This window comes from Ascaphus truei, chromosome 3, assembly GCF_040206685.1.
Source record: "Ascaphus truei isolate aAscTru1 chromosome 3, aAscTru1.hap1, whole genome shotgun sequence".
Taxonomy (NCBI): domain Eukaryota; kingdom Metazoa; phylum Chordata; class Amphibia; order Anura; family Ascaphidae; genus Ascaphus; species Ascaphus truei.
The window spans coordinates 234,904,739-234,924,662 of record NC_134485.1 but is presented as its reverse complement, the minus strand read 5'-3'; the positions used below and the strand labels follow the sequence as shown (position 1 = coordinate 234,924,662).

At 43.5% G+C, this 19,924-nt stretch overlaps 1 protein-coding gene and 1 long non-coding RNA gene across 2 annotated transcripts; one reads left to right on the top strand and one right to left on the bottom strand.

Annotated features, from left to right (window-relative positions):
* The first annotated feature begins 2,530 nt into the window (after positions 1–2,530).
* LOC142491029 (uncharacterized) lies at positions 2,531–6,113 on the top strand. Its single transcript, XR_012800231.1, has 3 exons — positions 2,531–2,557; positions 4,875–5,029; positions 6,069–6,113. It is a non-coding gene; the product is annotated as an uncharacterized LOC142491029 (long non-coding RNA).
* Positions 6,114–7,015: 902 nt separating this feature from the next.
* LOC142491028 (uncharacterized) lies at positions 7,016–10,230 on the bottom strand. The gene is made up of 3 exons (XM_075593364.1): positions 9,909–10,230; positions 8,442–8,519; positions 7,016–8,078 (listed from the first exon to the last, which is right to left on the bottom strand). The coding sequence occupies exons 1-3, from the start codon at positions 10,183–10,185 to the stop codon at positions 7,027–7,029; spliced, it is 1,407 nt and encodes a 468-aa protein (XP_075449479.1). The 5' UTR covers positions 10,186–10,230; the 3' UTR covers positions 7,016–7,026.
* Positions 10,231–19,924: the final 9,694 nt, after the last annotated feature.

The following is a 19,924-nucleotide window of genomic DNA, read 5'->3' as shown; positions in this document are numbered from 1 at the left end:
CATGATGTTACACATGTCACACATGTCACACATACACCGTATATTCATGTTCCTTTACATTACACAATGCTTGTAATGTGTCACGCATCTTTAAACGTTCATGTACATCTAAATTCTCATGTTTACATCTACGTTTGGTCCTCCCTATTTTCATGACGTCACTTATTGGACGCGCAATCACATTGCATATTTACATTATAACCGTTGCATTACAAGCACTTCAACCTAACTTATACGCACATGTACAGTAATTCATCATTGGGACACCTTGTAAACTCATTCTATACCAACTATCCTCATTACACAAATGCATGCATATGCACACGACTATTCATTGTTGGCAACATGTCACAATAACATGGATAATTACACATGTTACACAAAACTTTTCCCACATCAATCTCAGCCTTTTTGTCTCATTACATGACTGACTCTTGCGTTCACAAGTTTTACATGCATTGCACATGCAACTATTTATTTGCAAGCAATGTTTCTACAAAGCATCACGTCACATCATTGCCAAATATCATCATTCCCTGCAGAATACACACAACAAATACTTAGAACAACAAGTGCACACAGCTTGCCACAGAAGTACTTTATTATGTTAATGTAACACCTTGCATTTTACTATGTCACCTGACATCATCACATACCTATTTAAAGGACGCACATTACCTGCTCATTCACAGCTACTCATTTCAAAATGTTGCGAATGTTTAGGAGACGGAGGAACATTCTTTTCTATGACATGCTTGATGATGAAGACAATCATATAGGGCAAGGGAGGGACACACCGAGGGACAGTGACAGTGACGCGGATACGACAGGGACAGGGAGAGGGACAGGCCGAGGGACAGGTAGAGGGACAGGAGATCAGAGGAGAAGACAGAGGAGACAACTTGTGCCTCGTCCGCGTCTGTACAGGGAGAGAACCCTGTTAGATGGGATGAGTGAGGAGGAGATTGTAAGTCGCTATCGTTTGAGTTCAGCAGCAATCTTAGCTCTTTATGAGGAGATAAGGGGGGATTTAGATTTTTTCACAGCCAGAGGTCGTGCAGTCCCTGGGCTTGTTAAAATGCTGTGCTCATTACATTATCTTGCTTCCGCGTCATACCAGACAACTGTGGGCATAGTGGGCGGGGTCTCGCAATCTACATTCTCGCGGGCCTTGACCCAGTTTCTCTATGCACTCAATAGACGCGCTAGGAATTATATTCATTTTCCTACAGAGGCGACAGAGTGGCTGGAAGTCAGGACTGGCTTTTATAATATAGCAGGGATACCATGTGTGCTGGGTGCAATCGATTGCACACATGTTGCTTTGATTGCACCTAGTCAGAGTGAGCATGTGTACCGCAATCGGAAGCACTACCATTCACTCAATGTACAGGTGGTATGTGATGCCACGATGAGGATAATGCATGTGGTACCCAAGTTCCCTGGTTCCAGTCACGATTCCTCTATCCTGAGGAACTCTTCAGTCTTCCATGCGTTCGAAGAGGGACATTTTGAACCTGGTTGGCTGCTGGGTGAGTACATATTTACATGTTCTAACACAAAACACTGGTTGATTTAGGAATGTTGGCATTGTACAATTTGATCACTAATGTCAGCTTATGTGTGCTCCATTCATTATAGGTGACTCAGGATACGGAATTAGGCCGTGGCTCTTGACTCCGGTGCTAAACCCTCAAACTGAAGCAGAGGACAGGTACAATGCAGCCCATATATCTACAAGATCTGTTATAGAGAGGACATTTGGCCTACTCAAGACCAGGTTTAGGTGTCTGGACAGAACTGGTGGGGCTCTTCTATACAAGCCTCAAAAAGTGTCTGATATTATCCTTGCCTGTTGCATTTTGCACAATGTTGCACTCAGGCACAATGTACAGTCAGACCTAGCTGAGGCTTTGGTAGACGAGCATCCCACCCATGTAGCTGCTGAAAATGAACAAACAGCCAGTGGTGGCCAGACACGACAGAATCTCATCAATTCATTTTTTTCTTGTAAGTACAAACTCATATGTTCCTAGTACTACTTTTATAGTTTAATTATGTTATATTAACAATAATGTTTCTTTATATAACCTTCTGTTAGGACACAGATGAATATGGGTTGCACACCTTTCTTTTCTCTGCTGTGTGCACAAAGGGATGTGGCACCGGTATGTTATTGTTGCACAGGTTATATAATCCCTCTTCAATTGTACTTTAGTTGTGTGTATGTGAATACAACTTGGGTAACAAAGCAATAATATTTTAGCATTGTGTTATTCCTTATGCTAAGACAAAACACATTATGCCCATAATCATTCATGCTTCTAGTATGCTTACATACAATGTTATTGGTGCAGTGTAACATGTACATCCATATGATGTGTACACCAGGCTGATTTACATTTTGAATGTCATTAAATATACATGGTGTTGTACATTTAACACCAAATACACACTTTGCTGTGTTGTTTACGGTACTGAAGATGGCATGTCAATGTTTGCAATTTATATATTGTTCCTTTGCATTATAGGTATATCTCCAGTATGACTGATCATGGTATGTATATTTGCTGACATCTCTCATAAGATGTGGCTACCTCAATCTTCCTATAATTATTGGAACTAAAAACCCAACATATTGGTATAAACACAAATGTTACATAAATGTACTTTCTGTATCATGTATATGCATTTAGCTACTCTTGAGCTTTCATGTGCATTGTATTACAAAATGATTACTCACATTTCATCACATTTTATGTAGGTTTCCTTATAATTTCCATTAATGTAATATAGAGGTGGTTGGAGAAAAGGGGATAACTGTACTTATTTGTTTACTTACGGGAGCACATTCATCACTAGCATAGACACACTTTTTAAGACAACTGTTTGTGTCTCTATCAATTGGTGTAGGATCCATGTATAACACCGACAAATGATAACACCAGCTTTATTATGGTAGCTTATATCATCATATTGACTATACTATGTATTTCTAAACGATTAATAAACACAGTAAACTATAGTTAGTTAGGTTAATGAAATATACACAGAAACGTACTTCATAACATGATGGTGATGTCATATTCAGAACATCATGCATTGGAGGGGACCATAACATCTGGCCAGTAACATTATTTGCTACAGTCCCAAACCATTTTATCTACATACCCATGTAACAAGAGATTTTAAAAATAAATGGCTACTTGGTTGTAAGTGTCCTTTACATTGGGAGAAGGAGTGGCTCACTGAGTAAAGACACACACTGGCACTGATAGTTTGAAGCAGGGGAGTCTGGTTCAATTCCCGGTGTGGGCTCCTTGTGACCTTGGCCAAGTCACTTTATCTCCCTGTGCCTCATGCGGCAAAAAAACATTTGTACGTTCCACGGGCCAGGGACCTCAGGCTGAAACATGTGTCTGTAAATCGCTGCGTACAACTAGCAGCCCTATACATGAACATGCTCATATTATTATTATTATTGTTACATAGTTTCGACAGTCATACGTTCCATTACATATTAGAATACACAAATGTGTTAGCAGAGTGGGAATGGTTGTTATATATAAAACACACCATGTCATAAAATGTTAGTAGTCATTAAAGAACACTCAATAAAAATTCATGAGGCACTCTTTTGCAACATCATTATGTTAATTAAGTGCTTATGCAATATAGGCATAAGGGTATCACATTTTTAATTGTTTGTTAATAAGCGCTGCAAGCAATATAAAATTAGTTCCATATGTAGTATAGTAGTCGGTGGCTCCTCCTCACAATCATCTCATATAAAGGTAGACTCTTCTGAAATCATACATTGATCCGATTGTATCTTCCCCGACATCTCTGAAATACAGCAAACACATGATGGTCAAAGATGGCACCTTACTAGATATGCATCCGTGACAACGCGTTACGCAGCTCTATATGATTGTGTAGATACACACGTCACTCACTTATATGTTAGAAGTAAAACTGTTCATCAGTATGTAATGTTTCTTTAAATTTGTAGCAGGCATAACTATGTATAAGAAGTGAACGTTGCCTGTATACTGAAAGATGTGCGCGCACATCTTTGTGTGCGCACGCACTTCACGCTTGGCTCCACTAACTGTTAGCGCATGCGCAAAACAAAGCGTACGTTGTGCGTTCAATACATGTTGAAAATACCAGTAAACATAACATCTTTATTTCAAATACAATGAAGACGAAACTACATTCGTTCTAAACGAGTACATCTGTATTCTTTTTAAACAGACGTGTTTGAACAGAAAGCACGGCCGATAACACAATGCGCAAATGCAATACGTGTGACGTCATGTTAAGCCAGCGTGAAACGCACGCTAACACTCCTCCCACTCAATTAACATTCGGCTAACGCCCAGGGTACGCCTACAAACACTGAGCCGCACGCATCACACACTGCAGTTACCGTTACTATAACAAAACATGACAGCCAATAGGCTTTGAGGCGCGCACGTCGCTTGGGGGCGGGACTTACATCACTAATCCTTTTTAAGGACGCCTTGGCCCATGACAAGGGTCCCACGTCATACGTGGTGGACCCGGTTTTCAATGTTGTAGATGTTGCATGATAACAAAACAGGTATGTGTTAGAGTAATGGTAAAATGTTGCTAATATGTTTAAAGGGATAGGAAAGTACGTATATTTATTCCGTCAGCAATGTGTACTACTCTTTCAGGTCCTACTATATTGTATTAGGAAACAATTTGTTTGTGATCGCTACATGTTATGCAGTCTGCAATGTTACGCTGTATCCACGCATTGAAAGTGAAAATGGTGGTTACAAAAAAAAAAAAAATTTAAACGCAGAGTCAACGCATAACGATTGTTATATTTACCATTCTTCTAGAATTAACTCTTCGCCTGGCTGCAACTGGTCGCTCCAGAAATGCAAGCCATTTTCATCCACGCTTAACCCAACCGCTGAATCCAGTATGGCACATATCTCCTCCAGGATGCGCTCATAGGAATCGCCACTGCTTTCTTCAAATAATTGGTCGGGAGGTAGGTTCATTTCTTCCGGTTCCCATTCCAATGCAATTTCAGCTGAAAGGCTTGGTACATAATCATAGTACTTTTGTTCTTGTACAATGTGGGTTTCAGGAATGGAGGCTGCAGATATTGCAGCACGTATCGATTCAAACGGATCAGTAGTAGCGGATACATTGCTATTGCCATTAGGAATAAATATGCCTTTCACGACAATATAAGTGCCGTCTTTCAGGATAAATTGTTTTTCCGGGGCAATCTTCCAGAAACCATAGGTGTGTTGTAGCTTATCCTGGTCACGTTCAAAAAAGTCATTACTTGATAAAGTGAATCTTATTGAGGAATTAAAATTCCGTGCATGCTTACGGTCTTGGTAATAAGGATATTTTGCTCGAATGAAATCATCGATTTGGCGTGTGCTTGCTTTCTGTCCGCGACTGTTCAAGATGGCTTCACAGATCATGTACTTATACCCTAAAAGGGGATTAATATTGTTAACGAATTCATCAGCCATGTCTGAGTAGCACAAAAGCTGTGTGCAGGTCTGTGTTATTTGCTCATCAAAATGAATGTGCTGAATGGCTAACAAACTCCTGTTTTTCCTTGTCAAGGTCAACAAAACTAACTACTTTGACTCCTTATTTCAAACGCCAATTGGATTTGTTTGTCTAATTGGGTTAACAGTTGTGGTTCGTGATATGGGACTGTGGGAGAAACATTTCTCCTTCTTTTATCTCGTTTGTGAAAAACATCCCTAGACTGTGAATGCGTTCACATAGTGTTTTTTTGAAAACTAACAAAGAACAGTGTGTGAAAATATTTCTTAGCCAGGCATATCAGTAAAAACACACCTGCAAAAAGAAATGTTTTTTCCCCGCTTACATTTCTGTGTGTATGTGAAAGTCTGGTTAACTCCCTGTCTGCATGAGTTTAAATACGTGTGTATATATATATATATATATATATATATATATATATATATATATATAAATATATCTCTTATAAAAATATATATATATTTATATATAATTTTTTTTTTTTTTTTATATTGCAGGAGTACACACAACATTGATGGCATTAAGTATACCTTGTATGAAACCTATTTAAATGGTGAGAAACATGATTGAATTAAGTAATAAACATTTGTTTAAGCACAATACTGTTAGAGTCTCATACTTAGGATATTTCTCAAACATTAGGCCTGTATTATTAAAATAGTGTGCTTTCACAAGGAAGCATGAAGTGTATTAGTTTGTGTATACCAGTTTATATAGTACTATATATATATATATATATATATATATATATATATATATATATATATATATATATACACACACATATATACATATATATATATATATATATATATACACACACATATATACATATATATATATATATATATATATACACATATATACATATATATATACACATATATACATATATATATACACATATATACATATATATATATATATACACACACTCACACTCACACTCACTCAGTGTGTGTGTGTGTGTGTGTGTATATATATTATTATACATTCTGAGATGTTATAGAAACGAACACACAACTGATTAAAGGACAAAATTACAATGGCCAAGCAAGGCAAAGGTAAGTAATAATTTACACATAATCCTGCTGTACACGTACAAGAAAGATGTTTGCACTTACTTAGGTGTTTTAATAATTGCATGTGACTAATATGCATATGCAATTCTTACATCAATTAACACACCCAAATGCAATGTTTTGCTGCAAAGTCAATGGCAGCTTCTCTAAACTTAGCAACTGGCTCCTGGTGGACCATTACTGAACAGACGATTACAACATAAATATTTATAACACAATTAATTATGAGTGTTAACATTTCCAAAACTTCACGTGTACAAGAACATAGTTGAAAGTTTGGAAACAACACAGTCTTCAGCATACATAGAATAGTAATTAGATAATGTGAAGTCAACAAAACAAGGCCAAACACATATTTTGTGAATTATAACATTTATTTTTTTTGTTCCTTTTGCGAGCGAGTAACAGGCCTGCTTGTTGTCTCTTGAATTTTCCTTTTTCTTTTGCCACCAACTTTAGGCACAACAGAGCCACTTTGAGTGGCCTCTGGCACTTCACGGGCAGGGCTTGTGGCCAGTGACTGTTCACCTACGGGGCTTGTGGCCAGTGACTCACCTACAGGGCTTGTGGCCAGTGACTCACCTACAGGGCTTGTGGCCAGTGACTCACCTACAGGGCTTTTGGGCAGTGATTCACCTACAGGGCTTTTGGGCAGCGATTCACCTACAGGGCTTTTGGGCAGCGATTCACCTACAGGGCTTTTGGGCAGCGACTCACCTACAGGGCTTTTGGGCAGCGATTCACCTACAGGGCTTTTGGGTAGTGACTGTTCACGGACAGGGCTTGTGCCCAGTGACACATGTGAGCAAGTTGGTAGACACTGCACAAGTGATGGTTGGTCTGTTTCATGTGTGTCTTGTTTTGTTTTTGTCGCCTCCTTTGTAGGTGTCTGCTGCTGAATTTGTACAGATGGCAGCGGTAGGATGTCATCAGGAACCTGCACAGCAATGTCTGCTACTTGACCGGTAACATTTGGGCCTGGTGAATGAATATCAGATGAATGTGGTGAAAACTGACCTGCATGAACAGATCCTGGCTGGGAGGTGTTGAATTGTGGTACATTAGTCATTCTCCAGTAATTAGCTTGTGTTTGCTGAACAACTAATGCTTCGAATGAGGTGTTGATTTTTTGCAACTGTTTAGGCACTTCAATGAAGACTCTGTGGAGATGTGCCAATTGTGATACTGTTTCTTCCTGCAGTCCAATCATCCTTTCCAGCACTGTCATCATGTCTGAATGGCGACGATTTTCTGCGTCCACTATTTTTCCCTCTGAAGCTACAATTGCATCGTATGTGGAAGTTGATGGACGATTTGGCGGTACAACAGTTTCTATTGGCACCTCTTCATGGTCACATGATTGTATTTCAGTCTCTTCTGTGGCGTCATCCTCATCATACTCATCATCCTCATCACCATGATGTTCTAAAAAGAAATGTACACATTATTAAATGGCATGTTAATGTATGCTGTGTTACTATGTAATTGTACTATGTCCTAAGTAACACCTAACATGTAAGCATACGTTTTATAACCTCATTAAAAACTACCTTGACTTACGAATAATGTTTGGACTCAGTATGAAATATGAATGAATGAAAAGTTGCTCTAAACTCAGAAGTCCTACATGATAATTAACATCACTAACACAATACATGTTGCCTTACACTTAATTTTCACTGACACTAAGTAATCCTATTTAAAGAAGATGTGCAAAACAAATAATGCACATGACAACATAACATATAGAAGAGCACATATTATATGGCCAGCAAATGATACACTCACCTTCTAGTAGTGTTGAGCTGGCTGACCCAGGTGAAGACACTTGTTCCATCTCAGGTGACACATGTCCTCCAGGGGCAACTATATATAACAATAACATAAGTTTTACATTTACATGTGTAAATATTGAACAAACACTTATTGTATGTTCTGTATTTATGATTAACTAACAACATCAGTTCCTTAACCGAAAATGTGTGTGAAAGTGAACATAAATAGTTGTAATAACACTGTACATGCCTGTGTACTTAGAATTTTTGAGTTCCCTAACATACAACATACTATGTTTCTGCAGTAATGCGTGAGGATAAATAGATTAAATGAGTACATAAAAATCATATGTTGTGTAGTGATATCAGTATCATAATGTACATAACTATCATGAGATGACCATTCACAATGGTTATCATGAAGGTGGTCATATTGCAAAAAGTGTTGTTTTTGGTAGAGGATATGTGTGGTACATTAATCGAAGATGTGGCACACCTGAATGTGGCTGTGACTCAACAAGACAACACATGCAGTGTGTGATAATGTGTCTTTCATAGTAGTTCAACTATAGATATGAGTGAACTAATGTGTGACGTACGCTTTGATAAGTAATGAGTTGTTGGGGCATTTAGTAGCTAGAGTTAAGCTTTCAAATGAGTGTGATTAACTTCAGTTGTGCTATTCAGGTTGTAAGAAAGGTATTCCCTTCCCCAAAAAGCCTAATCAGCCACACCTTTCAATGACTTGAAACAGGTGCAAATGGTGTGAACTAAGTTGACCGTGAAATGAGGCTGTAATTAGTGTGTGTGCTGAACCCCACCCCCTCTGTTGAAGTGTATGCTGTGATGAGATATTAATTGCAGCTGCTTTAACACAATGGTAGATGAGCTAAGTAGTCATCTGCAGTGTTTAAGTTATGAAAACAATGACATAACATATGCTACGTGTGCCTCATTATGCTGTCTGTATATGACATAAAGCAAAAATGGACCTTTTCATAAGCAACTATAGATGTGTTAGTGCCAGTGATGTTTGTAGGCCGTTACATGCAATTTCTTTGATGCATGCTTAAAATAGGCAGTAATGTCATGTTTGTCGGAGTAAAATCAATAAAATACACAATAACATGATACATATTTCTGTTCTGTACCTGTAGCTACTAATAATTTCTCATGAACATGTGTTACACGTGTACTACCCTGTTGTTCCCCATCTTCGCCCACCATCAATTGCTTCCACTGCAGCTATGCATTTTGGGAATTCACATGTAAATGAGCACGCAATGGCACGTGCTATATTAGTTACTGCTTTTAGTAGGACTACTACATATATGTCTATTTTGAGATATATATATACAGAATCAGACATATACATATATAGATGCAGGTATGCTTATATTGTGAAGACAGTATAAAAAGCAGTGTAACTATGCAAAATAACTGTAAGCAACGACACGCCTAGTACAGTAATATTTATCACCTGCTGGAAATTGTGACGGATAAATTCCAATGTCACGGTCACCAGCCAAGCCTTCCACGACGACGGTAAGTAATTTTGGCCGAAGCAGCTCCTCCAATGGAGTCAATATGAGACGTTGTGGTGTGGGCCCACCTCCAGTGCCAGTAGCATGCACGCGTTGGTGTTGTATTTTCTTTTTCAATTTGGACCTAATATCATCAAATCTTTTCCGACAATGATACTTGTCCCTGACACTATTCCCACAGGCATTGACACCAATGACTATTGTGTCCCACATTTCTTTTTTGCTTGCTGCACTTGTCCGCCCTTGAAAAACATATAAAAGATATGAGGTAAATGAATAATAATATAAGCACCAGTTTCCTACACTGCTAGCTGTTCCAAGTGATAGCAAACATGCTGTTTTATGTGTAATATGTGCAGCACATGAGCATTCACTACTAAACCTATACATGTAAGCAAGCTTGCATTCATATTGTATGCAGTTCTGGCAAATTGACCGCCTGTGTTTATTTGTCCTTGTAAGGCATGATAAAAAGCTGTGTTTCCACACTAATGAACATAGAAAGATATTGTGTACCCATATTTGCATATGAACAAAACTCAGATGACCTAGGATCACATGTATTTGAATAATAAATGTAAAGTTACACTTACCTACTAAATGTCCATATATACTGTCATAGTGCTCCAGAATGCCAGTGACAAGAGCCCTATTTTCCTGGTCATTGAAGCGAGGATTACGTGGCTTCTCCACACGTTTTTTCCGAGCAGGTTTAGGGTCAGAGCTTGGCTGGTGCTGACTGGACTCTCCTTCTTCCAATGGAAGAGCCTCCAAAAGCTGGCCACCAGCAAGCACGCCACCACCAGACACCCCATCAGCAACTGCGCCACCAGCAGCACTCCCAGCACCAGCACTCCCACTCCTAGCACCAGCACTCCCACTCCTAGCACCAGCACTCACACTCCTAGCACCAGCACTCACACTCCTAGCACCAGCACTCCCAGCACCAGCACTCCCACTCACAGCAACAGCACTCCCACTCCCAACAACAGCACTCCCACTCCCAGCAACACCACTCGCAGCACCAGCACTCCCACTCCCAACAACAGCACTCCCACTCCCAGCACCAGCACTCCCACTCCCAGCAACACCACTCGGTGCACCAGCAACATCACTCCCCTGAACAGAACGTTCACTCCGACGCGTACTCGCACGAGTAGCACTCCCACTCCCACCAGCATCACTCTTCCCACGCTTTGCGGGCATACTTCCAGCACTCACAAAAAACAGACAAGAAATGTACAGGCAATCACACGACCCACTTCCACATATAAAACAAGACAAAGATGTAAACAAAACAACAAAGGACAAAGCTCACCCAATACACAACAAGTCTCTCAGTCAATATGCAAATGTTCAATCGTCCAGCTCTGTGCGTCTCTCTCTCTCTCTCACTCCCAACAACACAGAGAATGATTAGCAGTACACGTTGCCTTTAAATATGGCGCGCAATCAAAAACATGCTTGTTTCGCCTGATTCAGCAAGATTTGTGATTGTGCAACCTAACAGCACCCCGCCACGCACGCCGATACACCTGTGTGTGATCGGCTCATCATCGTGAGAGTGGGCGGATTTGTTTTCTGGTTGATTTTGAATGTATTCGGCACTTACTGCATACGGAGAGGGAAAAACGCCAATAACATGACTAATCGATAAGCTTGCCGATTTCACATAATCGTCGCTTACTGCATGAGGCCCATAGTTCTATACTCGATACAATGTAACAATGTCACTAGAAAAGTGTAATTTGATGCTGCCTATATAGAGAAAGAGTCACCTTGTCAGACCCGATAATCTCATCTGGACTCTGAAATACCGAGCTTATCACAGATCTCATCTTGTCACATGGGATTTGAGAGTAGGACTTAGAAAACAAATATATTTTTCCTGCATCGGATTGAATCCTGGAGTCTCCGGAGCTAATATGCATTAATACTAGCCCCGGAGACCCCCAGCTTCAATCCAATGCAATAAAAATACATTTACAGGCAGCTAACCGCTAAGGCAATGAAGGGGTAAATACTAGTGCCCGGTGTATTGTGGTAGTGGAGGTGGGTGAAGGTGGCATTTGAACAACCCCCCCTCCCCCCCATACATACAGGACAGTAACGGGCAAAATTACTATTATCCAGATCTGAATAATAGCTGATTTGCCCATTAAAAATAAAACATCCAGCCAGCATTAAGTAAATAAAAGTTCTACTTACTCCTGCCAGGATGAAGGCCATCCTCATCACCATCCTCCATGTCCGTGTCCTCCGTGGACAGCAACATAACAATCAAAAACAATCTAATGGCCACTAACCCCTTAATCAACTTAGCGTTAGTAACTGCTAAAGTAATTAAGGGGTTAACCCCGCTACCCACCCGGGCAGCCTAAACACCATCTCCAGGGCAACTACCCCCACCCTCTACCCATTGATTGGCAAAGTGGTACATCATGCCCATATAATATGAGCATGATTTGCCACTATACAATCAAAGGACAAACTAAAAAAAAAAACTGCGCCAAAAATACACAACAAATAAAAAAAACAAACAGCATAGAATACACTAATTAAGTAACCAATCATAAAAAAAAAACAATCCAGACTTTTTGGAATTTATCGCCACTGTCATTAACCAGACTTCTCAATCTGACACACATACCAGATTCTTTTCCTGATTTTGCCAATGAGGGAATCTTGTTTTGCTTCCATAATGCTGCTATCTCACACCTCGTTGCCGTTGCAAAGTGAGCAACTAGTTTGTTCTATGATCTTGTAAGTCCCAGTGTTGGTCTATTCAATAAGAACAACTAGGGGTCCAAGCGGATGTCGAGACCCAAAATCCTCTATAGCCAATCCTTAATTTGTTACCATAAGGGGGCCACACGCAAGCAAGACCACAGCATATGTAGCAGGTCCACTGACTCTCCACACTGTTTGGGACACCATGGAGAGTAACCTGGGACAAATTTAGATAACTTGAGCGGGGTGAGATACCACCTCATGAGGATTTTATATGCATTCTCATTTAATGTCGTGCAAATCGAACACTTAGCCGATGCCAACACTATCCTATCCCACTCTTCTTCTTCAAGTACATCCCCCAGATCTGCCTCCCACCGCACCATATAAAGTGGCTTTCTACCATACTCTAGCCCAGAACAGGTCCTTGTACATTTGAGAGAGTAGTCCACTCATGTCTGTTTCCAATATACAGAACTTTTCAAAATTTGTCAATGTTTGGCAAGGGGTAATTTTATTATAATATGCTCAGATCTGGAGGTATCTATAAAATTCTGAGTTGGTATATCTTTGTCTGACTTAATTTGTTCAAATGTTTTGATGCCTTTTCTGCCCCCCAAATCCTTAAGTCTCAGAAAACCCTTTTGTTTTCAAATTTTAAAATCCTTCCTAGTTAGGCCTGGAGCAAAGTCATGGATATCAAATAAAGGGGCCATTAGCGAGTTTTTTTGTAGTGAGAGAACATCTGACCCTGGTTGCCTCCCAAACTGCCAGCGAGTTGGTCACTGAGGATAGCGGTTCATGAATGGACCTACACTGGCGACACACTTTATTGAAGTGTGGCCAGTTCCGCAAGCCGGGAGATTTCCCGGCTTGCAAGTGGCATCCCCTCGGCGTGCCGCGCGTCACCGATGCGCGGTCACGCGTCATCGGGTGCCTGCGCCCCCTGCACGCGTGTCCAGGGCTCCCCGAGGGAGCCCTGGTGTCCCGCGATGTGGGGGACGGCGGCAGGGGGTTCCGGGGGACCTGGCGGACCCGGAGAGGAGAAGGGGAAGCCGCGATCGTCGGGCCTCTCCTCCGCTGCTTCGGCGCGCGCCCGGCACCCTCCGGCGCGCGCCAGGTAACTGCTGCGGCCGAGAACGGGCAAATGCTCGAATAAACTCGGCCGCAGCAGTAAGGATCCTTTTGGGGAACCAAATCATATTCTGTAGCTCTAGTGGCGCACAGAGTTCACCCACCTTTTGATACTGGGGTCGATGTGCAACTGTGAAATTTGACATAATGGGGGCGCTTTGTAATACAATAACAAACAAGGTACTGCTAACCCGCTCACCAGTGTGGTTCTTTTTAAGATCGTGCTTTTGATTCTCGGTTTTTTTAATTTCCAAATAAATGGTGACATCTTTGTCTGCATAGAGCGAATATCCTTTAGTACAACTGGTACTGGTAGAGTTTGAAATAAGTCTAGAATCTGAGGGAGCAGGTTCATTTTGATGCAGTGGATTCTGCCGATCCACGAGATGCCGTAAGTTGACCACCTCCTGATTTCTCCCTTCAGATTGGGATAGTTCGCTTTATATAATGTTCTATAGTTACTTGTGATGCGGATTCCTAGATACTTAATAGCCAAGGTTTCCACTCAAAATTAAAAGATATGGAAACTCCTTGAGTAGATTTATATTAAGAGCCTCCGATTTAGTTTGATTAATTTTGAACCCGGAGATTCTATTGAATTTAACTAACAAGTCAAATAGGTTAGGCAGAGAGGTGAGCGGCCTTGACAACATCAGCATGACATCGTCCGCATGCAATGCCACTTTATGTGTTTGTTTGTTAATTTGGATTCCGGAAATATCTGCGTTCTTTCTGATCTGTGCTGCTAGCGGTTCCATGTAAAGGGCAAATAACAGGGATGAAAGCGGGCAACCCTGTCTTGTTCCGTTTTTAATTTGAAAGGGTTACAAAGGGAATCCCTGATGTGTAACTTTTGTGGTCAGTTTAGAATACAGTGCTATGATTGCTTTTAAAATTCTACCCCCAAAACCAAATGCCCCAAGTGTGGCCTTCAAGTAATGCCAATCTATTCTATCAAAGGCCTCTTCGGTATCCAGACAAAGATTACTTGTATCTTTCTAGTCTTGGCTATTTCGATCAAATCAATAATTCATCTGGTATTATCTGTTGTCCACCTATCCGGGTGGATCAGTGTAGGTAGGTTAAGACCCAATCTGTTAGCCAGCAATTTAGAGTACATTTTAATGTTTGAGTTGATCAATGAAGTTGGTCTGTAGCTTTACAATTTTTGGGGTCTTTCCCTTGCTTAAAGATTAAGGAGTGTTAGGAATGTGAGCGCACAGCGCCTCAGGCGGAGCTCACGCCTCTCTCCTTACACTGCTCAGACCCTTCCACTACAACCACGCAAGCCCTCTTCAGCTTCATCACTTACCCCTCGGCATGGTGGGACGCTCCACGAGGTTCTTTCTCCATGCTCTGCGCCACAGCCGTTGGCGCGGAATCGCTGTCCCGCGCGCACGTGCGCACCCCACGTTGCTTCCTCTCATGCACACGTTGGACTTACAGTGCACACACAAAAGCCCTTGAACTTATCCTCACTCAGTCTCCGCCCCCAAACACCGCATGGTTACAATCTGGCTCTTGCTGAGTGTCACCTGAGCTCTAAGAACAGCGTCCAATGCTCTGAAGCTCCCTGGGCTCCTCCAGGCACGCCCCCTCTCCTGGTTGGCTGTTCCAGCTTTATATACCCTCTCTGTTCTGTGCTTCCTCGCTCGTCATAGTTTTTGTATGGGTGTTTCACAGTGCTTGTTCTTTGATTCTCTCGGTTTTGACGCGGCTTGACAGACTACCCCCTTTGGCTCTCGACTTCGGATTGTTCCTGTTTACGTACCTTCTGGCTCCCTTCGACCAAGGCACTCATCTCGATCCCTCCATACGTCTCCTACCCCTGATCTCGGCAACGGCAACGACCATTCTTCTGGGAAAACGGTATCGGCAAGTATTCTCGCAATACACCCCATCTGGCCTGGCACCATCTAATACCACAACCCGGACACGTCCCTCGCTCTGTCGGTGTGTGTATTCATACCTGCCACCTCAGTTCTAGGGACAGGACTGGTCTGCGGGCTACTCCGGCGTAACATTATGATGAGCCCACAAGACGCAGACCAGGCCGAACTGAGGCAAGCAATCTCTACGCTGATACAGCAAAACCAGGCCATGGCCGATCAGATTGTGGCCCTAACCCGCCAAATGGCCAAACTTTCAGCTCTGGTACCGGAAGCACCTGTTCCTCTTTCTCCTCCACAGGCTGCAGAAACAGTCAGACCCAGCAGTCAGGACGTGAAGATACCGCCTCCCAAGCCGTACGCTGACAACCCGCAGGAGTGCAGAGGTTTCCTTAACCAGTGCGAGGTTCAATTTGAAATGGCACCCCTTCAGTATGACACCGGCCGGAAGAAAGTAGCCTACGTGTACAACCTACTGACGGGCAGCGCGCTGGCATGGGCCTCGCCAGTCTGGGAGTTGCGGCCAGACCTGACACAAGACTACCTAGCCTTCAAGGGTGAGTTCCGACAAGTCTTTGATTCCCCTGCACGCCGGGAGATGGCGTCTGTTTCCCTCCTCCAGATAACTCAGGGGCGAAGATTGGTGACACAGTATGCAGTGGAATTTCGCACGCTCGCCGCCGAGACGAACTGGGGACAAGAGCCGGTCGTCTCCGTCTTCTGGCAAGGTCTCTCGGAGTCCATCAAGGATGAGCTTGCTCGGCAACCCAGGCCAGACCAATTGGAGGCGCTCATCGACTTGGCCGTACGCATTGATCAACGCATCCAGGTACGACGCTCGGAGCGTCAGCATGCCCGGCCACTAACCTTCCAAGCACCCTTCCCGAACTCTCCTCTGGTTCCTAGACCGCCTCCTTCGCAGCAGCTGGCACTGGAGCCTCCCGAGCCAATGCAATTAGGGGTGCAACAGATCCGGAAACCACTACGACAACACCGCTACGCCGGCGGACTCTATTTCTACTGTGGATCCCCTGAACATCTGGTCCATGCATGTCCTTTGCGTCCGGGAAAAGGGAACATTCAGTGAGTATGGAGGGGCTCTCACTGGGTGTTATCTCTTCTCGTCCCCTCCCCAAGGAGGCACTGCCTAAGAAACTTACGATTCCTATCTCTCTCGCAGGCGCTGAGTTTCGTACATCTACTGCAGCCTTTATCGACTCCGGTACTGGAGGAAACTTTGTAGACCTCGATTTCGCCAAACAGAACCGAATACCTTTGGTGAAGAAGGCCCAACCTATTGCCTTGGTTGGGATTGACGGTCGTTCGCTGTCTCCAGCCTTAATCTCGCTACAGGCCGTACCTCTCCTCCTATCTACCTACTCCCACTGCGAGACCCTGGTCCTTGACGCCATCCAGGCCCCAGGTACGCTAGTAACCCTCGGCCTACCTTGGTTGCAGAAGAACAACCCTCCAATTGACTGGGTCTCACCTACCCCCATCACCTGGAAACCGAGGTCAGGGAAATCTCTCAAACTCTTGCTAACACAATGACTCAGGACTCCATTCTTCCCCCTGTGTATCACCCTTTCCGCGAGGTCTTTAACAAGGTCCGCTCAGAACAATTGCCTCCTCATCGGTCCTACGATTGCCCCATCGATTTGGTCCCAGGATACACCTTGCCCAAGTACAAGACTTACCCATTGTCGATACCTGAGTCTCAATCCATGGAAGACTACATAAAGGAGAATCTTGAGAAAAGGATTCATACGGCCCTCCAGTTTCCCGGCGGGAGCAGGGTTCTTCTTCGTGAAGAAAAAGGATGGTACTCTGAGGCCATGTATTGATTACCGGGGCTTGAACGGTATCACCATCAAGAACCGCTATCCTCTCCAATTGATCACAGAACTCTTCGATAAACTGCGTGGGGCTAAGATATTTTCCAAATTGGATCTCTGTGGGGCTTACAACTTGGTCCGCATCAAGCAGGGCGACGAGTGGAAGACAGCCTTCAACACCCGCTGTGGGCATTATGAGTACCTCGTCATGCCTTTTGGTTTATGTAATGCCCCGGCTGTCTTTCAGGACTTTATTAATGACGTATTTCGGGAGGTGCTCAACATCTTTGTTATTGTCTATTTAGATGACATTTTGATCTTTTCCAAAAATCTCCAGGATCACATTCGTCACACCTCGTACGTCCTCTCACGTCTACTCAATCATCACCTGTATGCCAAACTAGAGAAGTGTACCTTTCCATCAATGCTCTACCCAATTTCTGGGCTACATTATTTCGGACGAAGGCTTTTTGATGGATCCAGGTAAACTCCAGGCAGTTACGGAATGGCCCAGACCAGAGACTCTCAAGGCTATCCAGCGTTTTTTAGGATTTGCGAACTACTATCGGAAATTCATTCGCAATTTCTCCACTCTAGTGGCCCCCATCACAGCGTTGACTAGGAAAGGGGCTGATCCATCTGCCTTGTTCGCCGAAGCTATCTCCGCCTTCCAGGCCCTTAAAGAGGCATTCGTCACGGCACCGATCCTGCGCCACCCCAACACGGATCTTCCCTTTGTCATAGAAGTTGACGCATCGGACTGCGGTGCAGGGGCTGTACTATCACAGAGGTACTTGCCCCAGGATGAACTTCACCCTTGTGCGTATTTCTCAAAGAAATTTTCCTCCGCCGAGAGGAATTACGACGTCGGCAACAGGGAGTTATTGGCCATTAAAATGGCACTACAAGAGTGGAGACATCTGTTGGAAGGGTCAAGGGAGCCATTTTCTATTTTAACGGACCACAAAAATTTACTTTATATCGAAGGAGCACGTCGCCTCGGTCCTCGACAAGCTCGCTGGGCACTTTATTTTTCTCGCTTCAACTATCACCTATCCTATATCCCGGGAACGAAGAACGTGAAGGCAGATGTGTTGTCCAGACAATACTCCTCGGAAGACAGGCCTGAGGCAACTTTGGAACCTATCCTACCTCCCGAAAGAATTTTGGCTACTTCCACCTTCAAATCGCTAGACAAGATCAAAAGGGACCAGCAACAAATCCCTTCAAACATGGCGATCCCCTCTAACAGGCTCTTCGTCTCGCCCAGATTCATTCCAGAGGTCCTAGATTGGGGACACTCTTCTAAACCCGCAGGTCACCCGGGCTTCAGTAGGACGTTAGACTTAATTCGTCGGAACTTTTGGTGGCCCAGTATGTCTAAAGACATTGCGGAATACACTCGCGCTTGTCCTGTATGCGCCCAGAACAAGACACTTCCACAGAGACCTCAGGGACTTCTCCTCCCATTGCCAGTGCCTGCTCGTCCATGGTCCCATATCTCCATGGATTTCATAGTCGACCTCCCTAGGTCTAGGGGCTTCAACACTATTTTAGTTGTCGTAGACAGGTTTTCGAAGATGGCCCACTTCATCCCCCTCAAGGGACTGCCCTCCTCTCCCGCCCTAGCAGACATTTTCTCCGAGCATATCTTTAGGATCCATGGCATTCCGTCTTCCATTGTCTCTGACAGAGGATCCCAGTTCGTCTCCAAGTTCTGGAGGACCTTCACTAAAAGACTGGGAATTGTCTCTTCTTTCTCCTCTGCATACCACCCCCAGTCCAATGGACAAACAGAGAGAACTAACCAGTCGCTGGAGAAATACCTCAGATGTTTCATCTCCAATTCCCAGGACGATTGGTCCCAACTCCTCCCGTGGGCAGAGCACGCGGTCAATTCGGCCCGTAGTGAATCCACCCGAGAATCTCCATTTTTTGTCAATTATGGGTTTCACCCTCCCTGCCTACCCATTTCCAATCTGGCTTCTGGGGTACCGGCGGTAGACGAACGGATTTCCACTCTCCAAGACATTTGGTCCAAGGTACAAAAGTCTCTCCACAAGGCTGCCGATACTGCTAGACTTCAGGCCAATCGCCACCGTCGGCCGGCACCCAACTACAAGCCAGGGGATTTAGTATGGCTCTCGTCAAGAAACATCCGCTTGAGAGTCCCTTCCCCTAAACTGGCTCCTAGGTTTTTAGTACCCTTTCCCGTCATGGAGCAGATTAACCCAGTGGCGTTTCGCCTTAAACTACCACCCTCCATGAGGATCCCAGACGTTTTTCATGCCTCGCTATTAAAACCCCACATTGCCAATCGTTTCTTTCCTAAACAGACCAGCAAGCCAGATCCAGTCATGCTAC

What these genes read in the sequence shown, in the direction of transcription:
- LOC142491028 (XM_075593364.1), bottom strand. Translation starts at nt 10,185, where the DNA reads ATGTGGGACACAATAGTCATTGGTGTCAATGCCTGTGGGAATAGTGTC. An exon ending in TCCGTCACAATTTCCAGCAG is followed by an intron (nt 8,520 to 9,908) that starts GTGATAAATATT and finishes TGTTATATATAG; the next exon opens with TTGCCCCTGGAGGACATGTG. An exon ending in CAGCTCAACACTACTAGAAG is followed by an intron (nt 8,079 to 8,441) that starts GTGAGTGTATCA and finishes ATTTCTTTTTAG; the next exon opens with AACATCATGGTGATGAGGAT.